Source organism: Chanodichthys erythropterus, chromosome 7, assembly GCF_024489055.1.
Source record: "Chanodichthys erythropterus isolate Z2021 chromosome 7, ASM2448905v1, whole genome shotgun sequence".
In the NCBI taxonomy this organism is placed as follows: domain Eukaryota; kingdom Metazoa; phylum Chordata; class Actinopteri; order Cypriniformes; family Xenocyprididae; genus Chanodichthys; species Chanodichthys erythropterus.
This window is the reverse complement of record NC_090227.1, coordinates 2414312-2437048: the sequence shown is the minus strand read 5'-3', so window position 1 is coordinate 2437048 and position 22737 is coordinate 2414312. Positions and strand designations below refer to the sequence as shown.

At 39.8% G+C, this 22737-nt stretch overlaps 1 protein-coding gene across 3 annotated transcripts in view; it reads right to left on the bottom strand.

Annotated features, from left to right (window-relative positions):
* LOC137023044 (latent-transforming growth factor beta-binding protein 4) overlaps positions 1–22737 on the bottom strand; it is a 100242-nt gene that overhangs the window by 44412 nt on the left and 33093 nt on the right. For 2 of the 3 annotated variants that reach the window (XM_067389586.1, XM_067389587.1), the window contains exon 6: positions 11725–11952. The exons of the other annotated variant lie outside the window; for it this stretch is intronic. In XM_067389586.1, coding sequence (XP_067245687.1) covers positions 11725–11952 — 228 coding nt within the window. The remainder of the gene's footprint in view (positions 1–11724; positions 11953–22737) is intronic. 3 annotated transcript variants of the gene reach the window in all.

Below are 22737 nucleotides of genomic sequence, written 5' to 3'. Positions count from 1 at the left end.
TCTCTCTCTCTCTCTCGACCTGTCCCTGTTCCTAGGTCCCGTCCGCCCGGCCCGCCTCGTGGTCCACCCCGGGGGCGGGGTGGAACGGATTTCCGGCCGTTCGTGGCTCCGAGAGCCCCGCCCAGGGGGGCGGGTCTGGCCACCGCCGGACCGGACCCCGCGCCTGCTTCTCCCCTCTCTCCACGCCAATCATCCGGCCCGTTCTCCGCCACTGGAGCGGCGGGCAGGTCTGGGCCGGCCTGCTGGCGTTGCGGGGACCCGGATCACTTTTTAGACCGGTGTCCAATGATGGAGGTGGGGACATTGATCCGGGTCCCGGACGACCTGCAGGTTGCCCCCGGTCAAGCTGGTCAGTACCAGATACCAGTGAGTATCAAGGGGGGTACATATCAGGCTTTGGTGGACTCGGGTTGTAACCAAACCTCGGTGCATCAAAGCCTGATTTCATCCGGGGCATTGGATACAGGCCGCATGGTTAGGGTACGGTGTGTGCACGGGGATATCGCGGGTTATCCATTGGTGTCGGTCAGGATTCTATTTAGGGGTCAAAAGCATAGTGTAGAGGTGGCAGTTAATCCCCACCTCCGGCACCCGATAATTTTGGGGACAAATTGGCCCGCGTTTAATAAATTATTGGGACATTTATGTTCGGGTGCCTCTTGGAAGAGATGTTCGCGGGGGAAGGAAGTGCGAGTGCAGGCGGGGGAGACTGATCAGGGACCAGTGGTGTCTGCTTCAGGGGAACCGAGCGGAATCGGGAGACTGATTCTCTCGGACCGTGATGATTTTCCCCTGGAGCAGTCTCACGATGACACGCTGAAAAATGCGTTTGAGAGGGTCAGCATGATCGACGGTCAGTCTCTCCAGCCTGGACGACCACTGACTTACCCCTATTTTGCGATTATTAAAGATAGGTTGTATCGAGTGACCCAAGACGCTCAATCAAAACAAGATACAACCCAGTTGTTAGTACCAAAGAGCCGCAGGGAAATGCTTTTCCATGCGGCTCACTCTAACCCAATGGCTGGACACTTAGGACAAACAGCGACACTAAATCGCCTCATGACCCGATTCTTTTGGCCGGGCATTCACGAGAACGTGCGCAGGTGGTGTGCGTATTGTCGTGAATGTCAGCTGGTAAATCCGCCGGCCACCCCAAAAGCGCCTTTGCGCCCCCTTCCATTAATGCAGGTCCCCTTCGAACGAATTGGTATGGACCTCATCGGGCCATTAGAGCGATCAGCGAGAGGACATCGGTTTGCTCTAGTCATTGTGGACTATGCAACCCGATATCCAGAAGCAGTGGCTCTCCGCAACATTTCTGCTAAGAGTGTTGCGGACGCCCTCTTCAGTTTAATCTCCCGGGTGGGGATTCCGAAAGAAATCCTCACTGACCAAGGCACGGCGTTTATGTCACGTACGTTACGCGAACTGTACGAATTGTTGGGCATTAAATCGATTCCAACCAGCGTCTTTCACCCACAAACGGACGGGTTGGTCGAACGTTTTAATCGCACGCTTAAATCCATGATTCGTAAGTTCGTGCAAGAAGACGCCAAAAATTGGGATAAATGGTTGGAACCCCTGTTGTTCGCTGTGCGAGAGGTCCCGCAAGCCTCCACGGGGTTTTCCCCCTTTGAGCTTCTCTTTGGGCGCCGCGGGGTCCTGGATGTCCTAAGAGAATCTTGGGAGGACGGACCGTCTCAATCAAAAAATGAAATTCAGTATGTGCTGGACTTGAGAACAAAACTCCACACTTTGGGGCGGCTATCTATGGAGAATTTGTTACAAGCCCAGGACAGACAGTGCCGGTTGTATGACAGGGGAACGAATCTACGTAAATTTGCACCGGGAGAGAAAGTGCTTGTATTACTTCCCACGTCAAGCTCAAAATTACTGGCGAAGTGGCAAGGACCATTTGAGGTCACACGACGAATTGGTGATCTCGATTATGAGGTAATACGGTCCGATAGGAGAGGGGTACGTCAGATTTATCACCTCAACCTCCTGAAAAAGTGGAGTGAGGCGGAATCAGTGATGCTGGCGACGGTGATTAGCGGAGAGGATGATCTTGGGCCAGAGGCGAATGTAAAAAAACAATCCCTCGCTCTGGCCCCAGGGGGAGATCACCTTTCGCCCTCACAGCTCACTGATGTTTCTAAATTACAGGCTGAGTTTGCCGACGTGTTCTCTCCCGTACCGGGCCGTACGGACCTCATTCAGCACCACATCGAGACCGAGCCGGGCGTGGTGATTCGCAGCCGGCCGTATAGGTTACCTGAACACAAGAAAAAAGTGGTTCAGGCAGAATTAGAGGCAATGCTTGACATGGGGGTAATAGAGGAATCCAGCAGTAATTGGGCGAGCCCGATAGTTTTGGTTCCCAAAACGGACGGCTCAGTGCGGTTCTGCGTGGATTATCGCAAGGTGAATGCAGTGTCGAAGTTCGACGCGTATCCAATGCCGCGTGTGGACGAATTGCTTGACCGGCTTGGTACAGCTCGCTTTTATTCGACACTGGACTTAACTAAAGGGTATTGGCAGATCCCCTTGTCTCCGTTATCCAAAGAAAAGACCGCTTTCACGACGCCGTTTGGTTTACACCAATTCGTGACCCTTCCGTTCGGGCTGTTCGGGGCACCGGCTACCTTTCAGCGACTCATGGATAAAGTGTTACGGCCCCATGCTGCGTATGCGGCTGCCTATCTGGATGACATTATTATTTTTAGTAATGATTGGCAGCGGCATATGCAGCATTTGAGGGCTGTACTGAGATCGCTGAGAGGAGCTGGGCTCACGGCCAACCCGAAGAAGTGCGCAATTGGGCGCGTGGAAGTAAGGTATCTGGGCTTCCACTTGGGATATGGACAGGTGCGTCCCCAAATTGATAAGACAGCAGCGGTTGCAACCTGTCCGCGTCCCAAGACCAAAAAGGAGGTAAGACAGTTCCTCGGGCTGGCGGGATATTACAGAAGGTTTGTTCCTAATTATTCGGACCTCACCAGCCCGTTGACTGATCTGACTAAAAAGGATGCACCAGATACGGTCCAGTGGACGGAGCTGTGCCAGCAGGCCTTTACCCAGGTGAAGGCTGCTTTATGTGGCGGGCCGTTACTTCATTCCCCTGATTTCTCTCTCCCTTTTTTGTTGCAGACAGATGCGTCGGACAGGGGGCTGGGTGCAGTCCTGTCCCAGGAGATAGAGGGTGAGGAGCGGCCGGTGCTGTACATTAGCCGCAAGCTCTCCAAGAGAGAGGCTAAGTACAGCACCGTGGAGAAAGAGTGTTTAGCCATCAGGTGGGCCGTCCTCACTCTCCGCTATTATCTCCTGGGGCGGGAGTTCACCCTCTGTTCGGACCATGCCCCTCTGCAGTGGCTCCACCGCATGAAGGACACCAACGCGCGGATCACTCGTTGGTATCTTGCTTTACAGCCTTTTAAATTCAAAGTGATCCACAGGCCGGGTGTTCAGATGGCTGTGGCCGACTTCCTCTCCAGAAATGGGGGGGGGGGGGGGCTACAGGCCGGACGGCTCCCCGGCCTGAGTCGGGCGGTGGGGGTATGTGGCAAGGGGGGCGTGGTTTAGCGGGTTCTGCAACAGGAGGGAGCGTCAGGGGAGGCGCGGTGATTGAACGGGTTAGATGCAAATTACGAACACCTGTTTCTCGTTCCAGTAATTGGCGTGGAGACAGGATAAAACGCCAGGAGAAGCAGGAGTGGAGGAGAGAGAGAGCCTGCTGACAGTCGTGTATGCCGTCCGGTCTATTGGAGTGAAGCCCGTCTTCGGATGTGGAGAATTGAAGTGTGCGTTGCACCGAGCTTTTGTTTTGTTGTGTTCTTTGTGTGACATTTTCTCTTTGAGAAAGAATAAAGCGACTGTCAGCAGCTAAAAGCCGATCCCTGTCCTCTTTCCTCCCACAACTACGAACTTTACCACAAATGCATTACAAGCAATGTGCATTATGTAATCAGATTATTTTTTGATGTAACGGGTAAAGTATTGCATTACAAGTAACATGCATTATGTAATCAGACTACTTTTTGATGTTATGAGTAAATTAATGCATTAAAAGTAATGTGCATTATGTCATCAGATTATTTTTTGATGTTACGAGTAAAGTATTGCATTACAAGTAACATGCGTTATGTAATCAGATTACTTTTTGATGTTAATGAAAATTATATTCTAATAATACAAATACATAAAAAAATACAGTAATAGTATGTATTGTAGCTGAAATATAGCTATTGATGCATGATGTCCACTATAGCAGACAGATGATTAATCACAATTTTCTTCCAAGCTAATATCAATACTTGGAAAATTTAACTGTGATGATAGGACTCATTAGATATAGCTTGATGCTACAATTTTTTTTTTTATTTTCTGCATGAGTCTCATAGGATAGAAGGAATGGATGGATATTGCGAAGCAACTTGACATTTCTGACTGGCCATCAACCATCTTAGTTTGGAGGGAAAAAAAATCTACATACAACGGCTTGCCACTGGGTGGCAATGTATAGGAAGATGCACTAAGGTCCACTGTAGAGGATGATGTGCAACTATGCCATCAAAACCCATGCATATGCTAGAAAATGCTTTTTGAATAGCTGTCCACTGTAGTGACCTCTATGCATGAAAGGGTTAAAAGGAAAGTCTGTGTCTAGGGCAATAATAAAACAATACGCTATGTTTTAAATTCATGAGCCTCGTAATCTTGAATCAGAATAACTTACCCTCCCTCTTGCAGTATCTCTTCTCTGATGATAAGGGCGGGGCAACCTGTCACTCACATGAGATCCACCAATTGCACACTACAACCATCCAACCATCCAATCAATTCCCCAGTGAAAAAAAAATCAAGCCCCACCCTACATTTGTTCTTGTTCCAGAAATATTTAACTTTGATATACGGCACAATATGGAAGAAAAGACTAGCGCAACTTCTGATTCATGCTGACTTTATAGTTTACATTTGATAAAAAATCTAAAACTAAATCTGGCCACAGTCCATCAAACTAAGCTTCAGAGAAATTAGACTGGCATAAAGGAGATTATTCACCTATTAACAAACACTTGTGAGTTATTCTGGAGTGGCCTATTCAACAGCGGGCATTTGAAAAGCAAATATATGTGAATAGAAACCATGAAGGCATAGTAAAACATTTTCCAAGACAGTTTTAATCCCATACAACATGCCTGTAAACATTGTGAAGAGCCTTTCCTAACGCACACTAATGAATATCCTGACACAGATCGTGTCTTAGTCCTGGAAATGACACTGACTCACACTCACACACTCAGGACAGAGCAAAAGAAAGTTCTATGGATTTAATGCGTTTACTGTTTCACACATAAACAAACCGAAGCTCCAGAAATAACAGAGGAAGAAAGAGAAAGGCATAGGGAGCATCCAAGTTACGTTCTCTGAAAACAGAAGACTCATTCTCCTGAAACATGTTCTAGCTCTGAGTCACCATTACCTCCTGCCTTTCGGAGATTAAACTTGGCAAAAAGCCTGTCCAATTTTCCTCACCAAACAGCCGGCAAATGCAATGCTGTCGCTTTCCAGAGCTCTGTGTTTTATAAAAGATGATTTGAGGTCTAAAGACGATACGAAAATGGCTCTGTGATAAAAAGGGCCAGAAAAGAGAAAGCAACATGGGCCTTATTTGTTTGGACGAACATCTCTCCAACCCCAACCCCATCTGGGAACATCAGGTTCAATTTGGGATTCAGAAAGTTACACAACAGTGCAGACAGTCTTTAGCACTCATAAGCCCACTCCAAGTTGCACAATAAGAGTGTTTTTAGTTCTCTCTGGCACTGCTGTACGGTTTACTGGCACCTTGCAAAAATCACATGTATCGTATAAAAATAGTAAAGTATTCATCCTAAAAAGGTACGATTTTACTTTTAATTTTTACGTGTTGCATTCGAGTTGCATAAGCATTATATCACACAAAACACATTTTTCCACACCGCACCCTATGTAGTTGTGATTGTAATTGATGTTTCTGGCCATGTTATTTTCTGTTAATCAATTCAGAATTAAACACACTTTATTTTAATATCATGTTGGTAATTTACAGCAGGTTTACAAAACACAGTTTTTACTGCGATACTTGGTAATACCAAAAGAAATGTTTCCAGAGAAAATACCACAAAAAAGAAAATACCACAGAAAAAAAATGCTATTTCATGTCATTTTACAGTAAAATACTGTTACATGTACAGTTTTTGGAAGTAAAAAAGAACAAGTCATCTTATAAATTAAAGTGAAAAAATGTAATTTGGTATATTAACATTATTTTAGTTAAAGAAATATATGGCTTTTGTTTCCCAAAGGAAAGAAGGCATTCTGAACTGCCTGAAATCTGTAATTCCAGTCTGCTGAACCTATAGTTTTGTAACTAATTTGCATAATGCCAGTCTGTGGTCATCAATGGCTGAACAGCGTCTCTTTGCCCCGCCCTCAAACACTGTAGTTGTATCTGAGACTGGAAGAGTTTGGTTCGTGAAGACGCTGTTTTCTGATGCCAAAGCAAATCCACTTTGATGAGATTGATATGGTAAAAACGACGACACCGTTACTGTTCATATCACTGTGCTGAGGAAGAGCAGAAATTCAGATGTGATAATGAGCATTTGGTTTCTGACCAATCACAACAGACTGGGCCATCTGACCAAACAGAGCAGAGTAGGCTCTCAGAAAAGCGGGGATTAGAGAGACTGAAACCTTGATCGAACAGTTTCAGACATTGTGAGAAAAGAGCTGATGCTGCAGTGGAAATTATGAGAAAATTAAAGTGTTTTTGACCTTGGATACATATAAACTTATTGTAGGAGACTCCAAAACAAAATTAGTAATCTTTAAATTAGCATAATAGACACTTTACACTGTCTTTCCTGAACATGCCCCAAGTCTTGGTGAGGTTTTGTAGTTCATCATGTGTTATCAGCGTTGTGTGCAGAAGCTTCTGGAGGGCAGCAGAGGTGGTGCTTGTTCATTTTTCTCCTTGCCAAAAAAATTACCTCACTTGACACTCCCCCATGAAATGACAGATGGAAACTCATTTATCATTACTGCCTGATTAAATAAACCAAAATTAAAGAGTAAACACAGTGTTACATCAGCCGAGTCTGTGGTGTGTCACTGAGTGACGGCTGTCAGATTGAGATTATAATGGGAAATGCCACAGTTCATCTGTATCTGTAAACACTGGATACACACAGGGTCTTAAGCATGACACAAAGTGAAGTAAAAAAGATATTGAACTAAACTATTTAATCACATGCTAACTCTTTAGCAATTGAGGGATTAGTGTTTGCTCTCATTTAAGAGTTGAAACGAATTCCTGGGAGTGATCATACGTTGTCTGGTGTAAAAGAAGTACTTTAAAAATAAACTGTACTTACTAGAGAAATAATTCACTTTAAAAGAAAGTGCAAACTCAATGGAATGTTTTCAGACACTTAAATGCATGTTAATTCCAATTACATAAAACAAATTTTAATTTATATTAAATGCAATTAGTCGAACTTAAGAGAGTTTTTGACCCACTTAAGTAGGATCTTTATATGTAATTTTATAATTGCCTTTATTGTCTTGAAATATGGTTAAAGCATTTATGGTAAACTAAAATATACAAGTGCTGGTCATATAACTAGAATATCATCAAAAATTTTATTTATTTCACTAATTCCATTCAAAAAGTGAAACTTGAAAATTATATTCATTCATTACACGCAGACTGATATATTTCAAATGTTTATTTCTTTTAATTTTGATGATTATAACTGACAACTAAGGAAAATCCCAAATTCAATATCTCAGAAAATTTGAGTATTACTTAAGACCAATACAAAGAAAGGATTTTTAGAAATCTTGGCCAACTGAAAAGTATGAACATGAAAAGTATGAGCATGTACAGCACTCAATGCTCCTTTTTCCTGAATTACTGCAGCAATGCTGCGTGGCATGGAGTCGATCAGTCTGTGGCACTGCTCAGGTGTTATGAGAGGCCAGGTTGCTCTGATAGTGGCCTTCAGCTCTTCTGCATTGTTGGGTCTGGCATATCGCATCTTCCTCTTCACAATACCCCATAGATTTTCTATGGGGTTAAGGTCAGGCGAGTTTGCTGGCCAATTAAGAACAGGGATACCATGGTCCTTAAACCAGGTACTGGTAGCTTTGGCACTGTGTGCAGGTGCCAAGTCCTGTTGGAAAATGAAATCTGCATCTCCATAAAGTTGGTCAGCAGCAGGAAGCATGAAGTGCTCTAAAACTTCCTGGTATACGGCTGCGTTGACCTTCGACCTCAGAAAACACAGTGGAGCATCACCAGCAGATGACATGGCACCCAAACCATCACTGACTGTGGAAACTTTACACTGGACCTCAAGCAACATGGATTGTGTTCCTCTCCTCTCTTCCTACAGACTCTGGGACCCTGAATTCCACAGGAAATGCAAAATTTACTTTCATCAGAGAACATAACTTTGGACCACTCAGCAGCAGTCCAGTCCTTTTTGTCCTTTTGTCTGACGCTGTCTGTTTTTCAAGAGTGGCTTGACACAAGGACTGAACCCATGTCTTGCATACGTCTGTGCGTAGTGGTTCTTGAAGCACTGACTCCAGCTGCAGTCCACTCTTTGTGAATCTCTCCCACATTTTTGAATGGGTTTTGTTTCACAATCCTCTCCAGGTTGTGGTTATACCAATTGCTTGTACACTTTTTTCTACCACATCTTTTCCTTCCCTTCACCTCTCTGTTAATGTGCTTGGACACAGAGCTCTGTGAACAGCCAGCCTCTTTTGCAATGACCTTTTGTGTCTTGCCCTCCTTGTGCAAGGTGTCAATGGTCGTCTTTTGGACAACTGTCAAGTCAGCAGTCTTCCCCATGATTGTGTAGCCTACAGAACTAGACTGAGAGACCATGTAAAGGCCTTTGCAGGTGTTTTGAGTTAATTAGCTGATTAGTGTGTGGCACCAGGTGTCTTCAATATTGAACCTTTTCACAATATTCTAATTTTCTGAGATACTGAATTTGGGATTTTCCTTAGTTGTCAGTTATTATCATCAAAATTAAAAGAAATAAACAATTGAAATATATCAGTCTGTGTGTAATGAATGAATATAATATACAAGTTTCACTTTTTGAATGGAATTAGTGAAATAATAACAACTTTTTGATGATATTCTAATTATATGACCAGCACCTGTAATTTAATTTAGCCATTTCAATCAAAACTTGTGTCACATTTTTAAATCTATTTGTTGTTGCAATTTAAATATTTTAATGATTACTCATATTCGATATAATAATATTGAATAATACACTACAGTTAAAATGATAATTGAGTACTTTATATGTACTTTAGTATGTTTGTCAACACACCAAAATGAGTGTCTTTCTCTATAACATGACAAAAGGTTATTAAACTGTAATGATTTAAAATCTAGTTAAATTATTACTTTATTACAAAGTGCACTTTTTAAAAGTGTGTAAAGAAACAGTCATGAAAGTGTACTTTCTTCAAGTGCACTTAAGTGGCATTTTATTTCATCAATATTATATCATCTGCAAGTACAACTTTTTAAAAATATACTTTTAAGATTTGAAGTACACTACAAGTGCACATTCAGTACAATTAAGCACACAAGGGTCAAATAATGCAGCTCATCAGTTATTTTCATGCAGACGTCGATGATACACAACACAACACTCTCATAGTGAACACAGCTGAACACTAAACAGGCTAAATTCAACCCCAAACAATTATTATGTGTTATTAGTTGTGTTTAGTTACTTACTATAAGAGCTAAGAACTACAGTAATGAGTACTTTGAAATATGTCTGTCATCCTCAAACTTTTGTGTAGATGATCTACCTGAGAGAAAGTGAGTACTAAAGAACCGAGAAACACATGAGTGATGCAGGTTCATTTCTGGCTCCGTTACCTCTGTCTAATAAAGAGGCAAAATGCCAAAACATATATATTAAAATGCCATCATGCCTTAGTAAATACCCAGAGCACCATTCAGGTTTTTCTGTGCACATGGTGGTTTCCTTGATGTCATTCGGCCTCCCAGTACAACAAACCCCCACATTATCCATCTTGATGTCCTGACACATCATCTATTCAAGATGACACTTGAGATATTCCAGGTGTAACTGACATCTGCATGATGCATCAGATGCGTTTCTGCTTTAATTCATCACAGGACTCTAAACATGAAAAGGCTGGTGCTGCCATTTATGGATCACATCCAAACTGAGAACTGCAGCCAAATGAAAACACGTCGCCAGTCTGTGACACAGTCATTTTTCACCATCACAACAGTCTGGCTCTGTATGTGGCCATGAGTTACATAACAGACGATAGTGCCAAAGAACATTACCCTCGATGAAAATCTGAAAAGCTAATTTTATGTAGTGAATTCTTGACTTAGTAATGCATTTCATTGTCTAAATAAAGTTCAACAAATTATATTGTAAAAGTTTTAATGAAACAGGGTGTGCTTGTTAAAATAGCATCCATTTATACATAAATTGGTAAAATGTGCTCCTAAAATGTTTCCACTTGTGAAAAACAAGAGTACTGTAGCATACTTTTAAAATTATGGATAATATATACTTTATAATATACTTATATAATATATAAGTATATAAATAATATACTTTAAAATAATATATTTGTGTGAACTGAATTTAATTCAGATGCTTAACTGCATGTTATTTACACTTAAATGAAAATGTATTATAGTTTAAATGTATATTAAATGCATTTAGCAAACTTAAAAGTGATTATTTTTTTGACACACTTAAGTACATCTTTATATGTCATTTCATAATTACTTCTATTGTTTTTGAAATGTGCTTAAAGTTTACTAATGAATGTACTGACAAGCATTTATGGTAAACTAAAATATACTTTAATGTCATTTCTATTGAACCTTGTATGTCATGTATGTAAATATATTTGTATTTACACATGATGTAAGTTGCAATTTGATACATTTAAAATATATTAACTTTAAATGCAATACTAAATAACACACTACAGTTCAAAGTACTTTACATGTGCTACTTTAGTATGTTAGTCAACACAAAATTAAAATGTGCTTTAAAGTAACATTTTTAATTTGACATTATTACAAAGCACTTTTTAAAATTGTACTTAAGTGTGTCTTTAAGTGGCCTTTTATCTCATTAATATTACATGATTATCTGCAAGTACAGTTTTTAAAAAAAAATATACTTTTAAGATCTGAAGTAGGGCTGTTTAACGATAACCGTGGTTATCGTGTACAAAATAAGAGTCTGTGTTTACGTAATATATGTGTGTTTGTTTTGTGTATACTTATTATGTATATATAAATATACACACATACATGTATATATTTAAGAAAAAATATCTTATATTTCTATACAAATATTTACATTTATATATAATTTAAGCCATTATAAAGCTTGGATGCGTCAGGATATTTATTGATATAACTCAGATTGTGTTCATCAGAAAGAAGAAAGTCATATACACCTAGGATGGCTTGAGGGTGAATAAAGCTTGGGCTAATTTTCATTTGAAAGTGAACTAATCCTTTAATAAACACCAGGCCCACATTGTGTGTCAACATGCCTTCCAAAAGAAAATTCACCATGACAAACATTCACTGAAAACAAAAACACAATCAGCGGCCACATTTCCTCTCACCATTGGTGTTGATCTGCTCAGGCGTCTGCAGAGGCAGTATGTACTCAGACGTCATCGGCTGACTGGCTGAATCCACAGCGCTTGCCGGTGGTTTCTCAATGTCATTGGTGCTGGAGGCGGCAGTGTGGACGGGGATGTGACAGAACTTCCCGGTAAAGTTGGGTGGGCAGAGACACTGATCCTTCTGTATGCACACTCCTCCGTTCTTACACAACATCGGACACACGACTGATGAGGAAAAACAGAGAGAGGGTGAGTAAAAAGAATTGAGAAAAAACAAATCCCGATCAATAATAGTCAGCATGGAAATAGTGTGTCTTTGAATGGATGTTATTAACAACCTTTCAAAATGGAGAGTTTCTATAAAAAGCAACTCTTTTTAGTTGGATTCCTTTTATGTCATTAGTGGCCTCAGCATGCCTTCCATATCATATAATACATTTATAATACATTTGGAAAGCTTGGGGCAAAACAAAAATGAAAATAAAGAAAGGATTTTTTAAAGAAAGAAAGAAAGAAAGAGTTTATTTTTGCAGTATTCATCTGCAATCGCTCTAGCACAAACTCCTGATCCAAACACATCTGTCAAACAAACAGAATGCAGAAAAGCTCCTTAAAACAACAGTAAACAAACGCCACGCAACAGAGAGAGGAAGAGAACGAAAGAAAACAAGCCTCCAAGACAGACAGAATGAGACACAACAAACTTATCTGCTATTCAACATCATGTCAAATCACATTATTATTATTATTTTCCGACCCTTCCACTCCAATAACGTCATGAAGAACAGTTTTCATGATCCAAGCAAATTCCTGATAAAATCAAAGCCTGCACTACATATTTTTATTATTATAAATACACTGGTGTCCTGTGACCACATTGAAAATCTGGGATTCAAAATAAAATTTAATCCTGGAAAAAAAAAGAAAAGTTTTTGGAATTTGAAAAATGTAAAACAAATGGCATAAAACGAATTTCTAGATTTGTGACACTGACCATGTTAACTCTTTGTATAAAAGGTCAAATGTTCTTGCTTGCTAAAATCATGCTGGATAGTAAATACTAAGAAATTCAAAGGCATATTCATTTTAAATACAATTTATCACTAATGTGTGCTGTATGATTGTAAATGATGATTATAAAAATTACTTTTAAAAACAAAACATTTTCAGGACTAGTCTCCGATTTTCAGATCCAAATGTATGTCAGATTATTCATGTAAATATTCTGCTCTTATTTACAATGGATTTGCAATCCACATTATTTCATTTTGACCTTAAATAAGAGCAGAATCGTATCTAATATACCAGACAAACGATACAGGCACCATTATGAAACACGTTTATAAAGAAAGTACTTTCCTTTAGTTAACTAAAATAATGCATGAAAAACAACACACTGTTTGGAATGAAGGGGAATGAAGCGAAGATGACAAACAATATATTATCTTTATCTCTTTAGAGTAAACACACACAAACAGCAAGGAGACAGTTGAGATCTGCCGTTGCTGGCTGACCCATTTCCTCCCAGCTGTCGGTGACAAGAGTTTATGTGTGTGTGATGTGAGAAATCTGTGCAGTTTAATTTTGGGACTTTTGGGATGCTGAGGTCACCCAGCCAATTATATTCAGTTAGATGAGATTTACCTTTCGTTTCTTAGACACACACACACACACACATACACACACAAACACACACACACAAACACACACACACACACACACACACACACACACACACACACACACACACACACACACACACACACACACACACACACACACACACACACACACACACACACACACACACACACTCACGTCTATTAGCCAGGGTTTAGCGGAAGCTGAAAAGCATCCAAAGTCCACAAGTATCCATCATTTTTATGGCAGGGTTCTGTGCCGGGTCAGGACTGATTCGTAGGCACATCACTTTAAAACCCTTTTGTGGTCGTATTATATAATTGCCAGAAAACAGATAAAAATCAAATGATAAATCAAATATGTATGCAAATCATAAATGGAAGCAGGGCTCGACATTAGAGGGATAGTTCACCCAAAAATTCAGTCATTAAATACTCACCCTCATGTCGTTCCACACCCTTAAGACCTTCATTCATCTTCAGAACACAAATTAAGATACTTTTGAACAAATCCGATGGTTCAGTGCATTGCCAGTAAGATAATAAACACTTTCAGATGCCCAGAAAGCTACTAAAGACATATTTAAAACGGTTCATGAGACTACAGTGGTTCAACCTTAATGTTTTGAAGCGATGAGAATACTTTTTGTGCGCCAAAAAACAAAATAGCAACTTTATTCAACAATATCTAGTGATTTCAAAACACTGCTTCATGAAGCTTCGAAGCTTTACGAATCTTTTGTTTCAAATCAGCGGTTCAGAGTGTGTATCAAACTGCCAAAGTCACATGAACCATTGAAATTTCGAAACACTTATGACATAACGAAGCCTCGTTTACTGAAGTCATGTGACTTTGGCAGTTTGATACACGCTCTGAACCGCTGATTCGAAACAAAAGATTCGTAAAGCTTCAAAGCTTCATGAAGCAGTGTTTTTTTTCTAGATATTTTTGAATAAAGTCGTCATTTTGTTTTTTTGGGGCACAAAAAATATTCTCATCGCTTCATAACATTAAGTTCGAAACACTGGGCATTGAAAGTGTTAATTGTCTTGCTGGCAATGGAGGCCTCACTGAGCCATCGGATTTTATCAAAAATATCTTAAAAGTTCTGAAGATAAACGAAGGTGTGGAACAACATGAGGGTGAGTAATTAATGACAGAAATTTTAATTTTTGAAATTTCAGTCTGTCAAAAAGGCATACTACATGCACACATAAAGCCACCTCTCAGTGCTAAATTGAGCTCTTTTTTGCTGCTTTAAACAGTCAAATACACACAAAATGTCAAAATGCCAATCTTGGTGAGTATTCCTGCAAACAAAGTAAGTTATGTTTTAAGTGAATGTAAACAGATGAGAAAGAAAACGCATGTGTAAAGTGACAGCAGAGATAATAAAGGCCAAATTATGAGATAATATTAAAAATATATATATATGGAAGTTTTTCCCCATGGTATAGATGTCAAGCCAGTGAAATAGTAAGTGGCTAGTAACTTTGGAAAACCATTAGCCACAGTGGCTGGTGAGCAAAAAAGTTAATGTCAAGCCCTGAAAGGGAGGTGGAGCTTATATGTCAACATCTGCCATTGACTATAGCAAAGTAAAACGCTTTATGAATTACTACTCCAATCTCTCTGGCATAACAAGTGTAAATTCACTATAAGCTGGTTTACAAACTCGTACTATTGATACGCATTTTCGTGTAATCGGGCTCGAGGATGCCAAGAAATAATTCTGAGTGTAAAAGTAGGCGACATCAAAATATTATTACGATAAGTTAGGCTCCGTTGTGTAACAAGCAAATTAAAATGATACTCATTTATTATTCACAATATGGAAATAAAACATAGTTTGTTATGAGCATGACATTAATGAGCTTATTTAAGTCCTCTTTCATTTTTTTTTTTTTTTTGTTATTTTAACCATTCTGCATTTCTCACATATGTGTGTTTTAGCAAGGCGGTCTGTGTTGCAAGTTGGTGAATGAAGATACTTGCCAGGTTATGTGTCACTACTCTGCTTTATTAAATTATCCAGTGTAAAACCCGGACACCGCCACACAAATGTGGCTTTTTGTTAATGATTGTCCTACTACAGGATTTAACAAAGAGTAACAGCTCACTACCAGTTACAAAAGACACTGGAACAGTCTGTCACAGGCAATTCTAGTTATATTTTTCATTAAATAATTCAAATTATCCTTTGACTATGTTCTGGCCCGCCATCTAGTGGTGAAATGTTTTTTTTTTTTGGCCCGATGCCAAACTTAATTGCCGACCCCTGCTTTACATTGTATTTATACATATTAAACTGTATTCTAACACAGACTGCTATGGGTGTAAATGAGAAAGCGAGGGGTGTGTGAAACTGGGCGTTGTTTACAGATGATATGGCAGAGGTTAGGTTTGGAAATGAATGAGCTGTGGAGCGTTTTGAACCAGGATGAAAGCTTGTTCTTCAGCTCATCCATGTAAACACAAACAGCTGGCAGAACCCTTGCACTTCGTTAAATTAAAGCTGGAAATCCCCTGTACCTTCTCATTTTCTAGTGTTCCACCTTCATTTCTGGACCACAGATATTCTGTTGTTTTGAAACTATTGAAGGTTTGGATAAATATTGGCTCCATCCAGATAACAGGAAGCCAAATCTACACTTTGAGTGAGGGGGGGAAATATGTAAATAAAATTCTTTCGAAATGAAGAAAGGCCAGGAATACGCTGCCTGACTGAAACAACAAAACGATACAACTCAGGACATGAATGGAGGAAAAAGCCATTTTCATTGGAGAGGGTCCAAGCTGAGTTAAGGTGGGTTATGCTCTCATTTGCACTTCAAAGTTTAATTCAGACAATCTGCCATCTTCAGCTTAAATGAAGAAAGGAGATCCTGGATAGACCAGTTTAAGGTTGTGTTTAAAACTAAAAGGTCTCAAATTAGACATACAAATGCTTTTATAAAATAACAAGTTTGGAATAAGAGCGTCAAAAGAGGTTTGTATCAACACAGATACACACACATTTCGGGCATATGAACTTCAAGGCTGACTGCATTAACACTCGAGTCAAGGGGGGAAAGGCAGAACTATTTTGAGGTAAATTAAAGACACATGAAGTTAAAACGTCCTCTCAGTGTGCTGTGCTCTGGGCTAGACTAGAGAAAGCTGCAAATCAATTCATTTCTAAGGGGATAATGTGTCACCATCTGAAACATGCTGATGGACAATATATATATATATATATGTTAGAGCTATACACCTAAGAGAAACAAGAGAGACATTTTAAACATTAAAACTTAAAAATAAATTATTTCAAACTAATGTTTAACACAATAATTTTACAGATTTTAGAAAGCTACTATTTATTGTGAAAAGCGCTACACAAATAAATGTGAATTAAATTGAAAATGTCTCCTTTGTTTCTTTTAGGTATATATATTTTAGGTATATATTATTTCTTATTATTATCAATGTTGAAAACAGTCTAAAATTTTTGTGGTAACAGTGATACATTTTTTATTTCTTTGATGGATATAAATTTCAAAAGAACAGCATTAATTTCTAAATGTTTTTATAAAGTATGAATTTCTTTCCAAGTTATATATATATATATATATATATATATATATATATATATATATATATATATATATATATATATTAAAAACGGCATAAATTAAAGGCAGTACGAAAATATTAAAGATCATAAATTTTCCACTGACCCCACAGCACCCCATATTTTGACAACCTGCTTTAGTGTTTCCGTGCCTTTGTGGCGCCCTGCAAAAGTCATGGCAAAAGCATATAAAGCTAATATACCAAGGTTCAAAAGTTTGCTCTTCAGTATTACAAATCTCTCTGTAATCCATTAACACATGAATATACTTCCACTAATGTCAAAGCGTGATTGCATGAAAGAATTTTTCCATATCGTAACAACTAGGACAACACATGAACCAAAAGCTGAATCTTTTAAGAAACATCCACACATATGTACAGTAAATGCACACACTTACACACACATGTTGTGAACGCCCCTGAGAGTCTCTGGCTCTCTGCCATCGTCCAGATGTTTCAGGGCCCCTGAGGTCCACTGCAGGTAAAATAATTAACCCTCAGAGATATGGCACACATACTGTATATGTACGGAGTGAGAAGAAATGGCTGCTTGATTTTTCTTCTGACAGGAAGCACGTTTCACCCTTTCTCCACTGATTTCAGCTAAAGCGGATAAAGGATTGCAAGCTTTTATTTGGCACCATGTGTTCGCCTCTCCGTTCATCCAAAACACACAGCATGCTATTGGAGGAGACTTATAACCAGCCTTACATACACGTGCCTCAGATCGGATACAGATGCTCAGTCCATCTGTATTCATCCATACATTAACTCGTCTTCATTCTAAAATCCAGGTATCCAGAATAAAAAAATATATATATATATATATAAATAATTAAGATTCAGATGACTTCTCAGTTGTTCAGAAGTGCTTCAGTTCACTTGTGCTGCAATGAAGGTATATTTTAATATAGAGACTTTTATTTTTTTCCCTATTATGCTATTTTAAAGGTTCCTCATTTTGTTTTGGAGTCTCCTACAATAGATTTACATGCATCCACGGTCAAAAAACACTAATTTTCTCATAATATCCACCGTAGCATCAGCTCTTTTCTCACAGTGTCTGAAACGGTTCAATCAAAGATTCAGTCTCTCTAAACCCCGCCTTTCAGAGAGCCTGCTCCGCTCTGATTGGTCAAATGGCCCAGTCTGCTGTGACTGAAAAGTAATATCTGAAAACACATAATAGAGGCATTTTAGAAAATAAATTTGTTTTAAATTGATTCAGTACCTGCAATAATCCTGGCTAGGTGCCATACTGTATAAAACCCCCATATTTCTAACTTTTAGACCTTACTATGGTACACCATAATCAAACATATATTTTTGCTAAAAACATATATTTATTTATTTATTTTAGAAAATAATTTATTAATAATCTGTTTCATTATTTACATATTGTCATGTGAACAACCAGTCAGCAGTTAGACTGATGTGAGTCTCACAAACCTACACCATAAATCAGTCATTTATTTATAATCATTTATAATCACAATTTTGTAAAATGCATTTCTGTCAAGACAATATTCAGAGTGTTTGGCATGTAATGGGAATGACAATGCTGATATATTTGGTCTTGATGGAATAGATCTGCTACACTGCTGCAGTTATTGTTGTTGTTGCTGCTGCTGCTGTTGTTGCTGCTGCAGTTATTGTTGCTGCTGTTATTGTTGTTGCTGCTGCTGATTCTGTTATTGTTGCTGCTGTTGTGATTGCTGCTGCGGTTATAGTTGCTGCTGTTGTTATTGTTGCTGCAGTTATTGTTGCTGCGGTTATTGTTGCTGCTGTTGTTATTGTTGCTGCTGTTGTGATTGTTGCTGCGGTTATTGTTGCTGCTGTTGTTATTGTTGCTGCAGTTGTGATTGCTGCTGCGGTTATTGTTGCTGCTGTTGTTATTGTTGCTGCAGTTGTGATTGCTGCTGCTGTTATTGTTGTTGCTGCTGCTGATTCTGTTATTGTTGCTGCTGTTGTGATTGCTGCTGCGGTTATAGTTGCTGCTGTTGTTATTGTTGCTGCAGTTATTGTTGCTGCGGTTATTGTTGCTGCTGTTGTTATTGTTGCTGCTGTTGTGATTGTTGCTGCGGTTATTGTTGCTGCTGTTGTTATTGTTGCTGCTGTTGTGATTGCTGCTGCGGTTATTGTTGCTGCTGTTGTTATTGTTGCTGCTGTTGTTATTGTTGCTGCGGTTATTGTTGCTGCTGTTGTTATTGTTGCTGCAGTTATTGTTGCTGTTGCTGCTGCTGCTATTGTTGCTGCTGCTGCTGTTGTTGCTGCTGCAGTTATTGTTGCTGCTGTTATTGTTGTTGCTGCTGCTGATTCTGTTATTGTTGCTGCTGCTGTTGTGATTGCTGCTGCGGTTATAGTTGCTGCTGTTGTTATTGTTGCTGCGGTTATTGTTGCTGCTGTTATTGCTGCTGCGGTTATAGTTGCTGCTGTTGTTATTGTTGCTGCGGTTATTGTTGCTGCTGTTGTTATTGTTGCTGCGGTTATTGTTGCTGCTGTTGTTATTGTTGCTGCAGTTATTGTTGCTGCTGTTGTTATTGTTGCTGCGGTTATTGTTGCTGCTGTTGTTATTGTTGCTGCTGTTGTGATTGCTGCTGCGGTTATTGTTGCTGCTGTTGTTATTGTTGCTGCTGTTGTTATTGTTGCTGCGGTTATTGTTGCTGCTGTTGTTATTGTTGCTGCAGTTATTGTTGCTGTTGCTGCTGCTGCTGCTATTGTTGCTGCTGCTGCTGTTGTTGCTGCTGCAGTTATTGTTGCTGCTGTTATTGTTGTTGCTGCTGCTGATTCTGTTATTGTTGCTGCTGCTGTTGTGATTGCTGCTGCGGTTATAGTTGCTGCTGTTGTTATTGTTGCTGCGGTTATTGTTGCTGCTGTTATTGCTGCTGCGGTTATAGTTGCTGCTGTTGTTATTGTTGCTGCGGTTATTGTTGCTGCTGTTGTTATTGTTGCTGCGGTTATTGTTGCTGCTGCTGCTGTTGCAGTTATTGTTGCTGCTGTTATTGTTGTTGCTGCTGCTGATTCTGTTATTGTTGCTGCTGTTGTGATTGCTGCTGTTGTGATTGCTGCTGTTGTGATTGCTGCTGTTGTGATTGCTGCTGCGGTTATAGTTGCTGCTGTTGTTATTGTTGCTGCGGTTATTGTTGCTGCTGTTATTGCTGCTGCGGTTATAGTTGCTGCTGTTGTTATTGTTGCTGTTGTGATTGTTGCTGCTGTTGTTATTGTTGCTGTGGTTATTGTTGCTGCTGTTGTGATTGCTGCTGCGGTTATAGTTGCTGCTGTTGTTATTGTTGCTGTTGTGATTGTTGCTGCTGTTGTTATTGTTGCTGTGGTTATTGTTGCTGCTGTTGTGATTGCTGCTGCGGTTATAGTTGCTGCTGTTGTTATTGTTGCTGCGGTTATTGTTGCTGCTGTTGTTATTGTTGCTGTGGTTATTGTTGCTGCTGTTGTGATTGCTGCTGTTGTTATTGTTGCTGCGGTTATTGTTGCTGCTGTTGTTATTGTTGCTGCGGTTATTGTTGCTGCTGTTGTTATTGTTGCTGCGGTTATTGTTGCTGCTGTTGTTATTGTTGCTGCGGTTATTGTTGCTGCTGTTATTGCTGCTGCGGTTATAGTTGCTGCTGTTGTTATTGTTGCTGCGGTTATTGTTGCTGCTGTTGTTATTGTTGCTGTGGTTATTGTTGCTGCTGTTGTGATTGCTGCTGTTGTTATTGTTGCTGCGGTTATTGTTGCTGCTGTTGTTATTGTTGCTGCGGTTATTGTTGCTGCTGTTGTTATTGTTGCTGCGGTTATAGTTGCTGCTGTTGTTATTGTTGCTGCGGTTATTGTTGCTGCTGTTATTGCTGCTGCGGTTATAGTTGCTGCTGTTGTTATTGTTGCTGCGGTTATTGTTGCTGCTGTTGTTATTGTTGCTGTGGTTATTGTTGCTGCTGTTGTGATTGCTGCTGTTGTTATTGTTGCTGCGGTTATTGTTGCTGCTGTTGTTATTGTTGCTGCGGTTATTGTTGCTGCTGTTGTTATTGTTGCTGCGGTTATTGTTGCTGCTGTTGTTATTGTTGCTGCGGTTATTGTTGCTGCTGTTGTTATTGTTGCTGCGGTTATTGTTGCTGCTGTTGTTATTGTTGCTGCGGTTATTGTTGCTGCTGTTGTGATTGCTGCTGTTGTTATTGTTGCTGCGGTTATTGTTGCTGCTGTTGTTATTGTTGCTGCGGTTATTGTTGCTGCTGTTGTGATTGCTGCTGCGGTTATTGTTGCTGCTGTTGTGATTGCTGCTGCGGTTATTGTTGCTGCGGTTATTGTTGCTGCTGTTGTGATTGCTGCTGCGGTTATTGTTGCTGCTGCTGTTATTGTTGCTGCTGTTGTTATTGTTGCTGCTGTTGTTATTGTTGCTGCGGTTATTGTTGCTGCTGTTGTGATTGCTGCTGCGGTTATAGTTGCTGCTGTTGTTATTGTTGCTGCGGTTATTGTTGCTGCTGTTGTTATTGTTGCTGTTGTGATTGCTGCTGCGGTTATAGTTGCTGCTGTTGTTATTGTTGCTGCGGTTATTGTTGCTGCTGTTGTGATTGCTGCTGTTGTGATTGCTGCTGCGGTTATAGTTGCTGCTGTTGTTATTGTTGCTGCGGTTATTGTTGCTGCTGTTGTGATTGCTGCTGTTGTTATTGTTGCTGCGGTTATTGTTGCTGCTGTTGTGATTGCTGCTGTTGTGATTGCTGCTGCGGTTATAGTTGCTGCTGTTGTTATTGTTGCTGCGGTTATTGTTGCTGCTGTTGTGATTGCTGCTGTTGTGATTGCTGCTGCGGTTATAGTTGCTGCTGTTGTTATTGTTGCTGCGGTTATAGTTGCTGCTGTTGTTATTGTTGCTGCTGTTATTGTTGCTGCTGCTGTTATTGTTGCTGCTGCGGTTATTGTTGCTGCTGTTGTGATTGCTGCTGTTGTGATTGCTGCTGTTGTGATTGCTGCTGTTGTGCTTGCTGCTGCGGTTATTGTTGCTGCTGTTGTTATTGTTGCTGCAGTTATTGTTGCTGCTGTTGTGATTGCTGCTGCGGTTATTGTTGCTGCTGCTGTTGCAGTTATTGTTGTCGTTGCTGCTGTTGTTATTGTTGCTGCTGCGGTTATTGCTGCTGCTGTGATTGCTGCTATTTATTTCAAACTAATGTTTAACACAATAATTTTACAGATTTTAGAAAGCTACTATTTATTGTGAAAAGCGCTACACAAATAAATGTGAATTAAATTGAAAATGTCTCCTTTGTTTCTTTTAGGTATATATATTTTAGGTATATATTATTTCTTATTATTATCAATGTTGAAAACAGTAACATTTTTGTGGTAACAGTGATACATTTTTTATTTCTTTGATGGATATAAATTTCAAAAGAACAGCATTAATTTCTAAATGTTTTTATAAAAGTATGAATTTCTTTCCAAGTTTATATATATATATATATATATATACACAGTACGGGACTTTCTACTGCCAATACATACACAACACCCTGCTGTAAGCAAGTAAGACATTCTGCTGCTATGCAATATAGCATACATTAATTACCCGTAGCAGATCTATACAGGTGGAGCTGGGGAAGGTGGGGAAGTTCTGAAAGTGTGCTGCCACTGCCACAGAAAATGCTATTAGAAGGTTGAGCAGCAAGCTCATTGGCTACTGATACAGAAGGAACCAATTAGCTGTGCCCTATAGAGAATAATGTGATTGCAAGTGTATTGAGTTAAAGACCAGCTTGCGGTCATCTAGAGTTT